The 17,106-nt window shown below is 42.4% G+C and overlaps 1 protein-coding gene across 1 annotated transcript in view; it reads left to right on the plus strand.

Annotated features, from left to right (window-relative positions):
• DPP4 (dipeptidyl peptidase 4) overlaps positions 1-16,333 on the plus strand; it is a 71,869-nt gene extending 55,536 nt beyond the window's left edge. Inside the window, exons 23-26 of the mRNA XM_020798351.3 lie at positions 667-731; positions 12,345-12,417; positions 13,129-13,202; positions 14,388-16,333. Of these exons, the coding sequence (XP_020654010.3) occupies positions 667-731; positions 12,345-12,417; positions 13,129-13,202; positions 14,388-14,486 (311 nt within the window). The 3' untranslated portion in view covers positions 14,487-16,333. The remainder of the gene's footprint in view (positions 1-666; positions 732-12,344; positions 12,418-13,128; positions 13,203-14,387) is intronic.
• The last annotated feature ends 773 nt before the right edge of the window (positions 16,334-17,106 follow it).

Raw genomic sequence — 17,106 nt, forward strand, 5'->3', positions numbered from 1 at the left:
ATCCAGAGTTCACTTTCCACAGAAGGGACTCTTTTCTCCACAGAAGCTGCCTAAGCTAGTGGAGTGATCCCTTTGGCTGATCACCCTTTCTGTTCAACCCCTGGAAACTTCTTCCATGGAATCTCAATTTTACAAACCAGTGGGCGCCCAGAGGGTGGTAGGAAGGGACCAGCAAAAGGTGCCGACTGCAGTGCCAACAGCAGGAGTGTCTCTTGAGCTCAACATCTCTGATTAAAATCTATATCCAAGCCAATAACCTTTTTTAAAAAACCTGCAATTGCAGATCTGAAGGATGCAAACACATTATTTTATCATACTCTCAGGAAATATTTCACTGATGAAAAACAATAATAACAGCAGCAGCCAAAGCAGCAACAACAATTTTACTTTGGCGTAAGGTAGTTGGGAATACATGACATTGCTGTTGCCATGGGCAACCACATGCTAAACATTAATCAACAAATATGTTTACCTACCATCCTTTATTGAGAGAAATAATAACTTGCTTTTCTTAGTGTAACAGAAGACTTTTTCTTTTACTTTATTGAAAGTCAAAATAAGGAGAAGAATGCATAGCCTTTCTTATTCATATCAGCGCTACTTTTAATATAATGGCATTTTACATCATTGTTTTCCTCTCTCTCTCTCTCTCCCCCCCCCCCCCAGATTCTATATATACTGAACGCTACATGGGCCTTCCTGAAGCAGGTGATAACTTGCACAACTATGAGGTAAGGCCATATTATCAAATATGTGTTATACATACAAAATTACATTACAGTAGGACTGACATATTCACAGGATCAGTACCCACAGTCTCACTTTTCCACTGCCTGAAAATATTAAATAAAACCCTGAGAAATAGGTGTTTCGAAGGTGTATTACCAGAACTGGCAACTAGAGGGAACCAGAGACTGTGGTCCCACTGTGGGGTGGGGGGGGGGTTGGAACCAGTCCCCAATGAATATCCAACATTGTGTCACAAGATGTTTGCTCATGGATGAATTCTTTTGACCAGCATCTCCTGAGGTTAGGTAGGAAAGTAGAGTGGGATAGGAATAAAACTTCCCTTGCTGTTCCCTTAATTGGATAGCACCCTGTACTTATTTTGGAAGACATGATAATGTATTGGATTTATACAGAGCTTACATTTACAAATAGGCCAATACGCCCTGCAATTTATAGCTTCCTAGCTCAATTTTTTGGGGGGGAAAGGCTCAGTACTTATCAGCACCCTCTCGTAGAATGGTTTCATGGGTGTTGCTAATACATTCTAGAGTATTCCAGAGTTAAACCTGCATGTTTGCTGTATTCTCGAAGGCTTTCACAGCCGGGATCGGAGGATTGTTATAGGTTTTTCGGGCTGTTTGGCCATATTCTGGAGATTTTTCTTCCCAGCGTTTTGCCAGTCTCTGTGGCTGGCATCTTCAGAGGACAGGAGTTAGAACTCTGTCTGTGTTTGTTTGTTTGTTTGTTTGTTTGTTTGTTTGTTTATGTATTTATTTATGTATTTATTTATGTATTTATTTATTTATTTATTTATTTATTTATTGCATTTATACCCCGCCTATCTAGTCATTTCGACCACTCTAGGTGGCTTACAACATAGAACAAACATGTTCTGCATGTTTGCTGTTTAAGAATACTGTACTATAGACATAACTGTTCCTACACTCTGGGTTGTTGGTTTGCCTGCCTGCACGTGTCCTTCCATATGACAAAAATATCTAAGCATGTAATAAATCACTACTGCAAACCTGCACTTTATTATGCTACACATAGCAAATGTAGTATTACTCTATGTTGTCAAAATCCATTTGATAATTTAATACAGCACCATAATTGCTTAAAGGCAGCTTCATCTTGTGAACAGGGGAGGAATTTGAATCATAAACAGGGGAGGAATTTGAATTATAAACAGGGGAGGAATTTGAATTACCTAGGCCAGTGGTTTGCCATGTAGGAAGCAAATGCAAAGCAACTGTGTTTCCAAGAGCTACCTGCACAACTGCTCTTGAATGTACACACACTCACAGAGAGTGCAGTTAAGAGAGAGGAGTGTTACTTGTGCATTCGCTAATGGTATGGCAAATATACAAAACTCATTCCAAATTACTCAGATGCTTTCAAGAACCACCAAGGTGATAATCATGAGATGTATACAGCCTGTATTGAAAAAAATTAACCATGTGCTGTCAAGTCAGTTCTGACTTTCAGTGACCCTTTCCAGGGTTTTCCAGGTAGGGAGCACTTAGAAGTGGTTTACCTTTCTTTCCTTCTGGGGGTTGACCTGGGACTGAGCAGTTTGCTGCACCGCCTGGGTCTTCTGTAATGCACAGTGGGGAATTGCACTCCCAACCTCTGGCTCCTCAGCCAAATAGCAACTCACTGAGCTACTAATTGAATAAAAACAGCATTATTAATTCAAGATGATAATGACTTGACCAAGCTCCCTGTTTGGCTATATAAAAATCTTGTGTTCTTTTTTTCCCATACCTTGCCTTGCTATCCTGTGGTATTACATGATGTTGTGTTGTGTTGTGGTTTTTTCAATTAAAAATACTAGGGAATTTTTGCAGTAACACCAATTTCAGAGTTGAATTTACATTGGATCATCAGAGTCTTCTCCGTAGATCCTTGCCATGTGAATGAACCACATCAGCAAGGAATTGGTTTGTGTCATTTTGTTTGTTACAGTAGCATGCCTTCTCCTGTATTTGCTCAAATGGAGTCTGTGCAAACATTAACTCTGGTCCTAAACTAAAGGGGGTGGGGGGGTGGAGGTAGAGAGAGAAGTAGATGGATAATATGTGTCTCCAAAATTAAATAAAGGATGCATTTGCACCGACAGACGTCTTGTTAAAAAATCCTCCCTTTTTTGTTCTTGTCATACTGTTTCCTGCTTTCACTTTGTTACTGTCATTGGGGGACAATTCTCCACCTTCTGCCATTGCTGGACGGTCCTTTCTGCCCAACCAGAGGTGCATCATACATGATAAAAGGGAGAAAAACCTCTCAAAGGGAATGTAATATAGGTGTATGTGAGCAGAAGCATTTCAAGGAATTCAGTGAGATGTCTTAGGAGGGTGTGTAATTCAGTGTGGAGAAAGCTAAACAAAGGTGCAACTGGATTTAAAACAATAAAGAAAAACTTGTGGTTACAGACAAACATATGCAGCCAAGTTGAATGGCCCTTTTTGTAATTAAAAAAAGAAAGTGTTGAGATAATTTGATGAGTGTGAATTAGGGTGTAATTTATCCTTTTCTCATCCCACACTTATCCACTGTAATTGTCCCTTACCTACATTTGGCCTTGTAAGCATTCACCTGGAGCCTCGCATTCTCACAGAATGTGGAGGAAGAGACTGCAGCAGAAAAAGGATGCATCTGTCAGGAGAAGTACTGAGCATCACCAGCTCTTCCCTTCTGCATCTCCTCCCCAATTACCTTCTTAACATAGCTGTTGTGATTTTGGTGATGCACATTCGCATTCAGCATCTCATTCTGCCCTAAGATAAAGGGAGTGGACGGGAGGTGGAGCAAAGCCGGGAAGAGAAGGTGGGGCTGCCAAACATTCGCCCCAAGGGTCTCCCAAGGGGCAAAGCCCCGGTAAAACAACCTGGTTTTGTTAGAGAGTTATTTTAATACTAAAAATTAGGTAATGGAGCATTTGAATGCCTGTTGGGTAACTTTGAACAAGTCATACTTTTCCCTCTGTAGATGTCACAGGCGGCCGGCTGATGCAGAAATGAGCATAACGAATACCAGGAAAGTAAGCAGCATTAAGTGCAGATTGCACAAACTGCAAACAGCACATACTAGAACGACTTGTGTAGGAGTTCGGTCACATTCATGGAAGACATACATGCCTGAGAGCTCAACTTTGATGGTCATAGAGGTCTTTGTGACCTTTTTTCTACTGCCCTTTTTAAAGAGACAATGTCCCTGATACCCTCAAGCTAGATTTTCACCCTTGTGTTGTCCCCTGCCCTTTCCTCCCGACAGCTGCTTTGCATATAAATGGACTCCCACTTCCTGATCTGTTCTAGCCAGCCTCACTCCCACACCTCACCCCACTCCTCATTATGTTCCATTTGGGATTTTTTTTGGTTGCTGAATAACTTGGGGCTCTATTAAGGCAGCCTGAGTGGTAGCAGACCGGCAAGGCACTTATGGAAATGGAAGTCTCTTAACTTGCTACAGATTGAAATGTTACTGCTCTGGGTGCACAATGTCACTCGGCAACTTCGCAGCACAGATGGCACCAGAGGACTGTGTAATCCTTTTTGGTGCCAGGAGTCGCATTTTCTTGGCGCCGCATCCATTGCTGGCAGTGTCCACGTTGAAACTGCCAGTACCAAAGAGTTAAAGGTTTCCAATGTGTTACTCAGAGGATTAAATTGGAGAGGTTGCAAGCTGGGCTAGCAGGGAGGGGAAGGGAGGGGAGGGAAACTGATCAGATTGTGGCAATGCCTCATATTCCCTGACAGTAGGAAAGGGAATACTACTCTCTTCAATTCATGTCGTTGTAAGAGTCAAGGAGAAGAAATACTTTGCATGGTATAAAAAGTTAACTTGGGTGGATGCTGTTTCTCTGCAGGGCCCCAACGTTCTCTTTCTCTTGGAACTGATTATTCCCTGTATTTCTACTTCCTTCTTCAAGAGGACTGGAGGATCTTTGAGAGATCACATCCTTTTTTAAAAGAGTCAGTCAAGCATTAAACATTCTTTTTCTTTTTAATCTTTTTTTAATTAAAAAGGCACAATTCTTAACACTGTCTATTCAAGAGAGATCGTAATGCTTGAGATTCATTTTAAATGTAGAAATACAAACAGCAACTTCTTTTGCTGTAGCTGACGGAGGGATCTCATGCTAAATAAGCTAGAAGTGTCCACATGATCTCTCCTCCTGGCAGAGCTTGGAAAGTTACTTTTAAGAAGAGTGAATATAATGACATATTAATACAACCCAGAATTGAGCAGTGGGGACCAGAGCATCATCCAATCACTGCTCAGTTATAGATAGCTTCCTTGTGTCATCATATTCATTCATCATAAAAGTAACTATTTAAATTCTGCTTACATGGCAGACAGTCCCTTTCCTTGTCATAGTTTTTCCAGAATATCTCTGGAATTCAGGGTGGCAAATAGCAGTGCATAGAAATAGGCATGGAAGTAGCAGAGGTGGATATGGGTTTTACTCATGTCAGGACCTGTTTTCCCTAATTTTATGGGATCTGAATGCAAAATGCCGGAGCATAAGGTTGGGTTGCAGGTTTCATTAAGGAATGCCAGCAAAGCAATGGTTTGATTTTATTTTTAAATGAAAATTTTCTGCTGATAGTTCATAGATGGTTAACAAACTGAGGAAATGCCCTGCAGAGTGATTGCCCAGTCTGATACATCTGCTAGTGCTTATTATGACATAGGCACACAAAACATTCAGTCACAGCAGTTGTTGCTTGAGACCCGATAGTTTGCATATCTGCATGCCCAGCAAAGACTTGTGCATGCCCACAAGGTCATACACAGGAGCTCAGAACAGGAGCAAAAAAACAGGCTCACCAAAGAGAAAAGTGCAAAAACATTTCAGTTTTAGTTATAGGCACACATGTAGGAAGGAAACGGCAGACACTGAATCTGGGTGAGGATTTCATGTCTGTTTTCCTCCCCCGGTCCCATCAGTCTTCTGTTTCCTGACCTTTTCATCTGCTATCAAACTGAGCCAGGCAAGTTACAGCATGGGCACCCAGACGTCCCATATTACTGAGTCAGACGTAGATGCACATGTGCACATGCAAGCACGGACATGCTTTTAGTTGTGCATTCTTTACATCATTTTTTAAAGTTAGCCTTTGAGGTGAATGGATGAAATCTGTTCATTTTTCCCCTCTGTATGATACTGTTGTATTGCCATGGACTTCCTAATCACACATTTCACCGTAACAAGCAAGCACCAAGTTCATTTTGGAACATTGTGTGAGCAAAGATGTGGCTCCACTTTTAATCAATCCACATAGTTTCTGTCTACACAGGAGAAGCATTTCATGGGTAGTGGCTGAACGTGATGGCCGCGGAAGCTTCATGGGCGGCCTCTGCTGCTTAATGAAATGCACTGGGGTGTGTGAGGATATTCTGCAGCCTGATTCACAGAAGCATGCACATCATGTAACGAGCAAATACTTAGATGCCTGGCAGCTCATTGTGCAAACTTTCAGTGGAAATCATTGCAGTTTGAGATGATGCAAGATGTTATGATAATTCTGCCAGTGGGGTTATAGCTGACATTGCACTTTTGGGTGTGCAAGTCATCACTTGATATGGCAGGCATCTGATAGCGCACATGGATTTACCAGCCCTAGGTAGCTACGTTTTCAAGAATCCTCTCCTGGAAGTTAAAAAACTGCAGAAATGTATGTAATGTAGGACCTTCTAGTTTACATGTCTGCATGCCCAAGAAGGCTTGTGCATGTCCACAAGGCAATCCCACAGTTGTAACCCTCTCCTACACCATTATAACAAGTGTGTGAAAGGAGGAGATGGAGGGAAAAAACAGTTGCAGTATGGTGAAACCAGGAATAATAGTAAAATGTGTCTCCCCATATGTGCATGCTTAGGGACACATATGCACGCGCAGGTGCATAAATGCACATGTACACACTCTCAGTGTATTCGCGAAGGCCACTCCCAAGCCAACTACAGCAGAGCACAGAATGCTGTCCTCTGAAGATGCCGGCCACAGAAACTGGCAAAACATTAGGAAGAACAACCTTCAGAACATGGCCAAAGAGCCTGAAAAACCCACAACAACCATTATACACTCTCACTTTTTCTGTGTGGTCCTCCAGACTGGAGATTAGAAGAGAAAGGGAAAAATGCAATAGGTGGAGAACTAAAAAATATAACTTCCTACCACCCCAGGAGGAAGAAGGGAAGGCCTGATGGAAACTGGACCAACATGTTCAAAGAAAAAGGGAAAAACAAAACAAAACACTGAGCTGGTTGCTTTGGAGAAGGGAGGGGATGCTGATGCAGCTACCAGCTGTCGTGGGCTGCCAGGAGAGCATGCACCAGGGGGACTGTTTAAACTTGTAAGAGAGGTTGTTTTGCAGCTCTCTCTGAATTTGATATGCTGTTGGCAAGTTATTTGAAGCAGTCATAGATTTGGCAATCTCCCGCTAGCAGATTTGAAATGTTCAGTCCTCAAGAACTGCTGCATCATTAGGTTATGCAAAACAGGGTACAATTTTGTAAATATGCCATCTTGTACTGATACGACATTTGTTCTATTATCCAAGAAATATGCCAAAGGGAGAGAGACCTTCAGATTCCAGCCAAACTTTCACTTGTTTGTTGAGTGCTGATAAAATGTTGACTGCTTTGTGATCTTTCCACAAAGCCAGTTTTTCCTTGCAGTGGCCTGAAGAGCTAAGAGAGTAGCAGGGGCCAGCAAAAAATTCATCCAGCTGGACTCAGGAAAGCTGTGTAAGAGATAGTTATTTGCCTGCAGATTACCCCACAGCTGTATTTGGCTGCATCAATTGTGTAACTCTTTCCATGGAAATGTGGAGCTTGGTTTGCTGCTTGTAAGGCTGGACTAATTATGGCCCAGTTTATCCCATAAATATTTTTTTAAAGGTTGCTTGACAAGTAACTTCTTGTTACATTACACGTCTGACTGCTTTTTGACCCTGGTAAACTACTTATATACAAGTTTGTTGACAGTAAGCACTGAAAAAAATTAGGTCAGTGTACCAAGAGAATAAATGGTCTACATGTGTTTGGATTTTTTAAAATGTTATTGTTTATTTCTTGCAGCAGCTTAGATATTCTAAAAAAGTGTAACAGATTCCATGGACAGCAACTGCCGTGATACTTACTAGTCTGCAAGAGGTCAAGGGCTGGGAATACCCAGAGGGCCTAAAACGGTCCTATGTAACAACCTGCCTAATTAGTCTCCTCCTTTTGGATAGATATTAATGGTTGCCTGGGAGAACCAGCAGTGATCTGCCTGCTGAACAGTGGTGCTGCCAGTCCGATGACACACCACTTGGGAAAGGGAAAAAAAGCGAGAGGAAGCATGGAGTGATGCTGTGGCCTCAATTCCATGGGCACCTTACATATCATATATGCATGGTTTCCCACCCACAGGGGGACTCCGGCCTTTACTTCCCCAAGTGAACTGGGACCTTGGTCTTTGTGGGGCTGTTTAGAATGCTAGCATTGGGAGAATGAAGAAAATGGGCCAAGAGAAATGGCGTCTGGGAATATTGAATACTAACCCTGCCCTGTTCCTTCTGGGTCGCTTTGCTCTTATTGAGGCCCAGCTCTTCATGCAGGATTATCCTCTTGCTAATACTGTATCCTGTTTCAGAGTTGTCCTGATTTATGGTCCCATGATTACTCCAGTTTTAAAGTATATTTTCTTAGTAGTACATATAAATATATATAAACATCATATATAAAATATAATATTTCACTGTCATTCAGATTACTTGGAAAGCATTAGAGATACTAGATCAATAATACAGTAGCAACGTTACAAGGGGATGGGGAGCCCTGTACTAATCTGGAGGGATATATATGGACAAAATACTGAATATTTTATTGTGACGTCCAAGTGCTTTTCCATATTGCATTTATTTGTGCAAGTAACCCATGCAGCCTGTGGCCACCAGACACCCTTGGTCCATGATGATGTTTCATAGCATTGCTTTTTACCTAGTCCCTTGGTTGCCCCAAAGTGCTTGATTATTATCCAGCCATTCATACAAATGAAGCCGCCCTTTGCAGGCATCTCCCTCTCTTTCCCTGTGTATGAAACAGAGGTGGAAGAAAGTCCAGTGTTTTGTAGGAATTAGAGTGCCAGATTTGGAAGAGTTGATGCTTGCTTAGGCACAAATCCTTTCAACGGGCATAGCAGTTTATCTTATGAAGTGGCTGAGAGAGTAAAGGAATATCATTTTTTAAAAACTGTTATTTCTACAGGGGACATGCACTGATGATGACTAGCGCAGAATGCTGTCATCAGTCATCAGATGGTAGCAGGCCATTCAAAGCACACTACACAGTGATACCATATCTCCTGGATACAATTTAAGATGCATGTCAGGAAAAAAAATGTGTGCTGTGTATATACTAGCACTCGAAGCACACTCTGGTAGTTTACAATTTAATTCTGCAGGCTACATATTGCCGCCACCACCCACAGCAAGCTGGGCACTCAATTTACCAACCTCAGAAGGATGGAAGGCTGAGTGAATTTTGAGCCAGCTACAGGAATTGAATTCAGGTCATGAATTTTGGCTGTAGTACAGCAGTTTAGCCACTGTGCCACAAGGTTCTGCAGGAGTAAAAATATATGGCCTAACCATCCACCCATCTTTCTTTCTACAAGGAAGTTTTACTTTACTTTTACTTTTATTAGATTTTTACCCCACTCCCTAGACAAAGTCTACTCGGGACGGTTTACATACATAATAAAAACATCACAATATAACAAATATCATAAAATCATTTAAAAACATCATAATTTTAACACTTATGTAAATCATTGCCAAGATGAAATAATGTAAAAGACAAAGAATAAAGATCAGTTTATTGACTGGAGGGAAGGCCTGCCTAAAGAATCAAGTTTTTAAATGGCTTTTAAAAACACCCAGCGAGGGTGCCAGATGGATTTCTGTTGGGAGGCTGTTCCATAGTTGAGGGGCCACTGCCGAGAAGGCCTGGATTCTTGTTCTTTCTTTCCGGGCCTCTCTCGGTGTTAGGCCACTCAACTGTCCTTGCTGGCTATGGCGGGTGATTCGGGTAGATTTAGGTGAGAGGAGATGATCTGCCAAGTATCGAGGTCCCAAACCGTTTAGGGCTTAAGTTTTCTTTGCATAACACAGACATAGACATATCAGTACAGTGATCCCCATCTTCTGCGTCAAAGTAGCATTCTCGGGTATGCCAAAGCTTGGAAATGATACTTTTCCAGGCTACATCTCACTGGGAATTCCACATCCAGCTGTGGAAGTTGTAGTCTAGAAAGTAACATTAACATTTCTGTGTTTTGATATAAGTGTTGACCAGTATTTTATTGCGAAATAATGAGTATGTGAGGGAAATTCTGCAAGCAGTGTTTGTAGTTTTCTCACTATTTGTTACAGTGGGGTCTTGACTTAAGAACGGCTCGAGTTAAGAACATTTTGACTTAAGAACCGCTCTCATAGGAAAATATTGACTTGACTTAAGTACTTAGATTTGAGTTAAGAACTGAAAAAACCCATGTGGGAGGCAGGGAAAGTGCAAAATTTGAACTTTCAGTTAACTGTTGGCCAGTGAAAAGGGTGCCTGTCTGCTTCCTCACTCCTCCCAGCATTTAGAGAGTGGATTGGGAGACAGTCTTCGGACTGCCTGGTACTGTACTGCCTGGACTGTATTTTCCCTGCCTTCCCTGAACCTTTCTTGACCTAAGAAAAAAAGAAACAAAATATCCCCCTCTAGTGGTCGAAGGCAGAATAGCAGCTTCCCATTAGTTTCTATGGACGGAAAAGAGCAGATACGGATCAAATGGTTTTCAATGCATTCCTATGGGAAATGCAGATTTGACTTGAGAACTTTTTGACTTGAGAACCGCCTTCCAATACGGATTAAGTTCTCAAGTCAAGACCCCACTTGTATATGGCTAAATGCACATGTCCTCAAGGAGATACTCATTAGGCTGATCTGGAAAAAAAACTAACTTGGCAGCTGATGATATTAACAACTATTGTCCAGTCGCCAATATCCCCTTTATTGCCAAGCTGGTGGAGAGAGTGGTGGCTGATCAGCTTCAGGCTCTCCTGGAGGAAACCAGTGCCCTTGATCTTTTCCAGTCCGGGTTCAGACCGCATCATCGCATGGAGACAGCATTGGTCACCCTGCAAGATGACCTCCTGAGGGAGGCCAACAGGGACAAAATGTCCTTGGTGGTCCTCCTCGTCCCCTCAGTGGCCTTTGACAATGTCAACCATTGTATCCTCCTGGGGATGCTCTCAGGGTTAGGGACTGGGGGTCAGGCCTTGGCCTGGCTTTGGTCCTACCCCAGGGACTGTCCTCAGAGAGCTCAGCTTGGGGAGATAATGTCCACTCTGTGGACTCTCAACTGTGGAGTCCCGTAGAGGTCAATCATCTCCCCAATGCTATTTAATATCTATATGAGGCTGCTGGGGGAGGTCATTAGGAGTTTTGGAGCTTCATGTCTCCAATATGCGAATGACACGCAGCTCTGTCTCTCCTTCCACCCTTCTGCAGTGGATGCTGTCCCGCCCCTTGAGCGCTGCCCGGATGCGGTGCTGGGATGGATGAGGAACAACAGGTTGAGGCTGAACCTGGACAAGATGGAAATCCTGCAGTTGGGGGCCCCTAGTGTCTGTGGTCTGGGCACCTCCCTGCCTTTTTTCTTGGGGGGTCAGTCTTTCCACAAAGGATGAGGTGCGTAGCTTAGGTGTACTTCTGGACCCAGCACTACCAATGGCATCACAGGTAGCGTCTGTAGACTGTTCTGCTTATTTCCACTTAAGCCAGGTCACCACCAGGTCACCCAGCTGTGGTTCATGCACTGGTAGTCTAGAGATTAGACTACTGTAATGCCCTCTACATGGGGCTGCCCTTGGGACTGCTACAGAGATAGCAACGGGTCCAGAATGCAGCGGCCAGATTATTGAATGTGGCAAGGAAATACCAACACATCTCCCCCACCCTGGCTGCCTTCCACTGGCTTCCTGTTTGCTTCCAGCCCAGTTTCAATGTGATGATATTAACCTACAAGGCCTTAAACGGTTTTAGAATTTGATATCTGGCCAAACGCCTCCTTCCAGTTAGGTATATATCTTGGGTATGTCTGAATGCACAACTCAAAGCTAACTGTGCTGCTTATATACCGCCCCATAGAGTTTAGAAATCTGTCTGAGCAGTTTACAGTTTAATTATACAGGCTATACATTGCCCCCACACTGAGCTGGGGATTCAGTTTACCGAGCTCAGAAGGATGAAAGGCTGAATCAGCTCTGAGCTGGCTACTTGAACCTGTCAGGATCGAACTCAGGTCGTGAGCAGAGTCTTGGATGCAGTATTGCAGTTTAGCCACGATTTAACAGAATAAGTTTGAATGATGGTATAGCTTGCTTATGCAGTACAGTATTGGATTTATGTAATGCAATAATATTCTGGCATTATAGTTTGGTTTGGTTTTGCTTTGAGTTAAACACCAACTTTTTTTTAACTGATTAGTCTGTGGAAGCTAGATTACAGGTGGAATTATATTTGAATTTGGAGTTGGTTATTTTTTTCCTCACATTTGTTTTTGCCTGTTTCAGAATTCTACTGTTATGGCCAGAGCCGAGAACTTTCGAAAAGTTGATTATCTCCTGATCCATGGAACAGCAGATGGTGAGGCACTCCAGAAATTTATTTTTGTCACTATGTGTGTTTGTCTAAGGGTATTGCAGGTTTTTTTTTCTGGAAGTGCCAGGCTCTGCCGGGTTGTGACAGTTCCAAACAAAAAAGGGCATCTTTCCTGTGCAGGATTGCCTTTGAAAGGGAGAAGAAACACCAAGTTGGGCAAAAGGATTATAATTTCTGTGTTTCATAGCATCCTTCTTGCATGGGATTATCTGGAAACAGCAGAAGACCCACTAAGCTCGGCAGAACTGTTAACATTCCTAAAAAGGAATGGCATATTTCCTGTGCAGGTTTCACTGGATAGGGTCTTAAGCTGTGCAAAACGATAAGCTTCCTGCACAGAACAAGGGGTGAAAAACAAATGGAATAAAGTAGTAAATGAAACTGGACTTCCATTTTCACAGGAAGGAAGGGAATCTCCATGATGTAGGCAGGTGTTTTTGCAGGGAATCTTGCTAGGGTGAGATTTAGAAAGTCCTACTTAACAACTAAACAACAAAAACAAAAGAGAAGTGCGTAACAGAATCTTGAAAAAAGCCACTGTTCATTTCTGTACGTTTGTTGTCTAGTAGGGTGGGCAGGAGAAGGGTGGAGTGGCTCTCGTGATTGGTTCTCCTCCCCTATCATGCTGTCTGTTCTTCTCAGATTATATATTATGTGTTTTATGGTTTTTTTTTTCCCATTTCAAAAAATTCCCAGATAATGTTCACTTCCAGCAAGGAGCTCAGATCTCGAAAGCTCTGGTTGATGCACAGGTGGATTTCCAAGCAATGGTATGTGGTTAGGGGGCACAGGACAACTTTCTGAGTAAAAAAGCAAATTAGAAAAAAAAAGTTTTTTTAAAAAGAACAAAATTGTGGCACCTTAAAGACTAACTTTTTTATTTTTTTATGTGAGCTTTTGTGTATGATAAAGTGGAATTATCCACAAAAGCTCGCATTAAAAAAATAGAAAAGTTAGTCTTAAGGTGCCACCACGTTTTTGTCTTTTTAAAAACTTTTACCTATACTGCTTGCAGAGACTAAAATGGACACTCCTTCTATAACTATACATCCAGTGGAATTGGATTGCAGCATTGCCCTTAGTTTTATCAACAGGCAGCATTTCACAAGAAAGTCAACCCAGAGCTACTGGATTTAAGTTTGTTGAGCCCAATGATATCAAACATTTAATACTGCAAGTTGTTTCACTAAACTAAGCATTTTTTGTAACATTAAAATAATTTTCCTCCAACATTTGTTTCAATGAATGAGGAGAAATTGGTTTGCATTTGAATGCAAGCTTATTGCAGTGACTCTTCCTGAAGTAATGTGCAAATCAAAATGCAGCTATAATTCAATACTGTATTCACACTTCTCCAGATTTTATGTTGTAGTTCTTTAATAAAAAATGTGTATTAAAGCATAGATCTTTAAAATACATATATGTATATTAGGGGAAAGCATGCAAAATAAGTTAATATACATGAAATTAACATACAAAAGCACATTGCCTAAAATCTTCTTGTCTAGTTACACTAACACTCACACAAACAGCATAATTTTTGGAAGCAAATTGCCTCGCATTAAGAAATCTCTGTAACCATTATCTATTGCCGGCTTTGCTGCAGGACTCAGCATGCAACATAGAATGTCTACAGAGATTTCTTGAGGCAAGTCACCTCCAAGAGGAACGCTGTTTATGCAGCTACACAGGAGGATTTTGGCCATTATAGTGGGGAAATGGGAACAGATAAAATCAGGGAGGGGGGATTTGGTCATCCCCATGTAAAAGTCACCCTTACTTCAAAACTGGCAACATATTCTGGATTGACAAATGTTTTAAAATATTTTACCAGTATTAATAGCAAAGTACAGGGCAGCTAGAAAACAGTTGTAGTAAGTTCTTACAGTGAAACTGTTCTATAAAAGATGTTGCATATCAGCTGCATCTGATACCTTCTGTTCTCTTCTCTCCAGTGGTATACAGATAAGGACCATGGAATTGGAGGCCAAGCCCACAATCACATTTACACCCATATGAGCCATTTTATCAAGCAGTGCTTCGCATTGGCCTAATACTGGTGACAGATTCTGCGTCTCATACTGAAATTTTATGAGGCTTTCAGAAAAAGGACTTTTCTAATTAATTGTTATTGCATGTTTCACTGAATAACAGCCAAATTGACCTCTATGGGCAACTTGAATGAAGGAAACCACAAAAAAACCTCACTACAGAGCCCTAACCAAAGATTTGTACTGCTCCGGCACACATGCTAAAGCGATTCCTCTCCCTTCTGTGTAGAGCTTGTTTTGCATGTCGGAGAAGGGAGTGGATCAGCAGTCTTCCTCATATAAATTCCTACATATATTGCTCTGTATGTGACAGAGGAGCAAAGGCATGTGTGCAACAGCCATGGGAAGACAGCATTTTCTAATAATTGATTTGTCCACTTTTGAAGCAAAAGTGCAAATTGGCTTTTTAAGTGCTCTTTGTTGCCAATTACCTGAGGTGGTGATGGGGAGGAAACACACGGGTTTCTGCTGCATTTGTGTGTCCAGTAATTTTGGTATAAAAATGGCTATTCCAACCGATAAACTTCATGTTTTTATGTGGAAGATGCCGAGAAGCTGAACCTGAGCTGTGGCTCTCTGTAGATGCTTAGTGGATTGCAGCCAAAGTAGGCAACAGCCTGTAAGGACGGAACCATCCCCGTGGGCTGAGAGATCTGTGATTGGGATCGCTTGCAAGCCAGGACAAAAGCAGCCGTGGGCGAAAAGGAGACACAGAGGCTTTGGGACTGTGCGGCTGGGTGGTGTTCTTGTTCCTTCCTTGTTCCATTCCCCAGGTACTCCCCACCTGCAGGTGACTCTTCTCCTAGTTATAAAACTCAGAGGGACTGTGTTGAAAGTACACAGTATGTCTGCCAATGAGTGAAACAGGTAGTGTATGTGACAGTAATTTTAAAAATGGCCAAAGGACTGGATGGAGATTTGCAGTAAAATTTAAACTGTAGTAAATGGCTGGAATCCCAAAGGTGATGTAGCTGATGATGGAATAGTTTCTGTTAGCAGAATCAGGAAGAGCCACCTTTCCTGCCCACTGCAACCCACCTACTCCCTGAACTCTGAAACCAGCTACAAAGGCTTGTAAAACTTCTGGAGCTGGTTTTCAAGGAATACCATGTAAAATTATTGAGATGGCTAGAAATGTCGGCCTGTCCCTTTTTTTTTTAAGATTGGCAACATATGGAAGAACTGTCAAACACCTGTAGAACAGATCCTAGAACCCACAGCACACAATGTTGCAAGAGGCCAGCTGCCATTCATTAAGAATCCTGTAAAAGGGAATTAATTCCAGCTATTTAGGCTCCAAATTCTGCAGTCAGATCAGGTGGGTAATCCAGCTGTTTTTTTTTGCACACTGATGTCCCAGTGAATGAAGCCAGAACCTTGAAGTTGGCAATGGCAGAACACTGAGAATCAGCAACAGACATGTAGTCTCAGCATGAACTGCGGGCTCTTGTCTGAAACGTTGTTCTATATGCTGTCAGCTCTGATGAAGCACCTACAAATGCTGTGAATACTGATGCCTGTGTGCCTTAGGACTTGTAGAAATCTAAAAGTTGGACGAGGATTTGCCTCCGGGTGGATAGAGGTGTTCCACTCGTGGAAGGTGGAATCAATCAATGCAAAATATTCACAGAAATAGCACAGAATTGCTGAAAAGAAAAATGGCTTGCACATACTTTATCCCCCATGGATGTAAATGTAGTTCAGCGGCTACAATCAAGGCAGATACATGACCTGAGCAGATCATTCTCTTTTGTAGGGATCAAAAATGTAACCTAAGATTATTGGGAGGAAATCAGCCTTGATATACACCAAAGTTTACCCTTTGCTTAAGTAAAATGCTTCAGTTATAAGTCTTGGGTGGCATTGTGTTTCATTACTTTTACACCAGATACAGCATATACCGTATTTTTCCGTGTATAAAACACTTTTTCCTAAAATAATCAGAGGAAACATTGAGCATTGTTTTATACATGGAAGGAAGCATTCACACACGCTCGGGGCACCTCTTGCTGTTGCCTTCCCTGCCCGCCTGATCACCACCTCCACTGGGACTGACGGGCTCAGCTCACGTCGCACTTTGTCCCCTCCGGTGGTGGAGGCAGGAGGAGGCAGAGGTGGAGGCAAACAAGCATTTGTGTGCGCTCGGGCGCCTCTTCCTGCTGCCGCTGCCAGATTGCCTCCTCCAGTGATCGTCTCCTTAGAGCAGGGGGCAAGGCACCGACGTGAGCTGGAGGTGAGCCCTGGCAGTCGGCAGTCGCATGGGGGGGGGTAATCGGGCGGGCAGCGGAGACAGCAGCAGCAGGAGGAGATGGAGGTGGAGGAGCAGTTGCCCATTAACTGCTCCTCTGCCTCCATCAAGGGTCAAAATTAGGGGGTTGTTATATATATTGGAGGGTCGTATACTTGGTAAAATACAGTACACTCTGGTGTAGGTGCCTCAGGTGTAGATAACATTAGGACAACTGTGAAAGAAAATATAATGGGCAATTTAGTTTCTGTAACTTGGAAGTAGCCTTTGCCTTCACTTATTTCCTATACTTATAATTTATGTTGGTTTTATAATCGCACTCATGAAGTTCCATAGTACTACTATGACCAGTGTGCCTAAAATACCTGTGGTAAG

This window comes from Pogona vitticeps, chromosome 1, assembly GCF_051106095.1.
Source record: "Pogona vitticeps strain Pit_001003342236 chromosome 1, PviZW2.1, whole genome shotgun sequence".
NCBI lineage: Eukaryota > Metazoa > Chordata > Lepidosauria > Squamata > Agamidae > Pogona > Pogona vitticeps.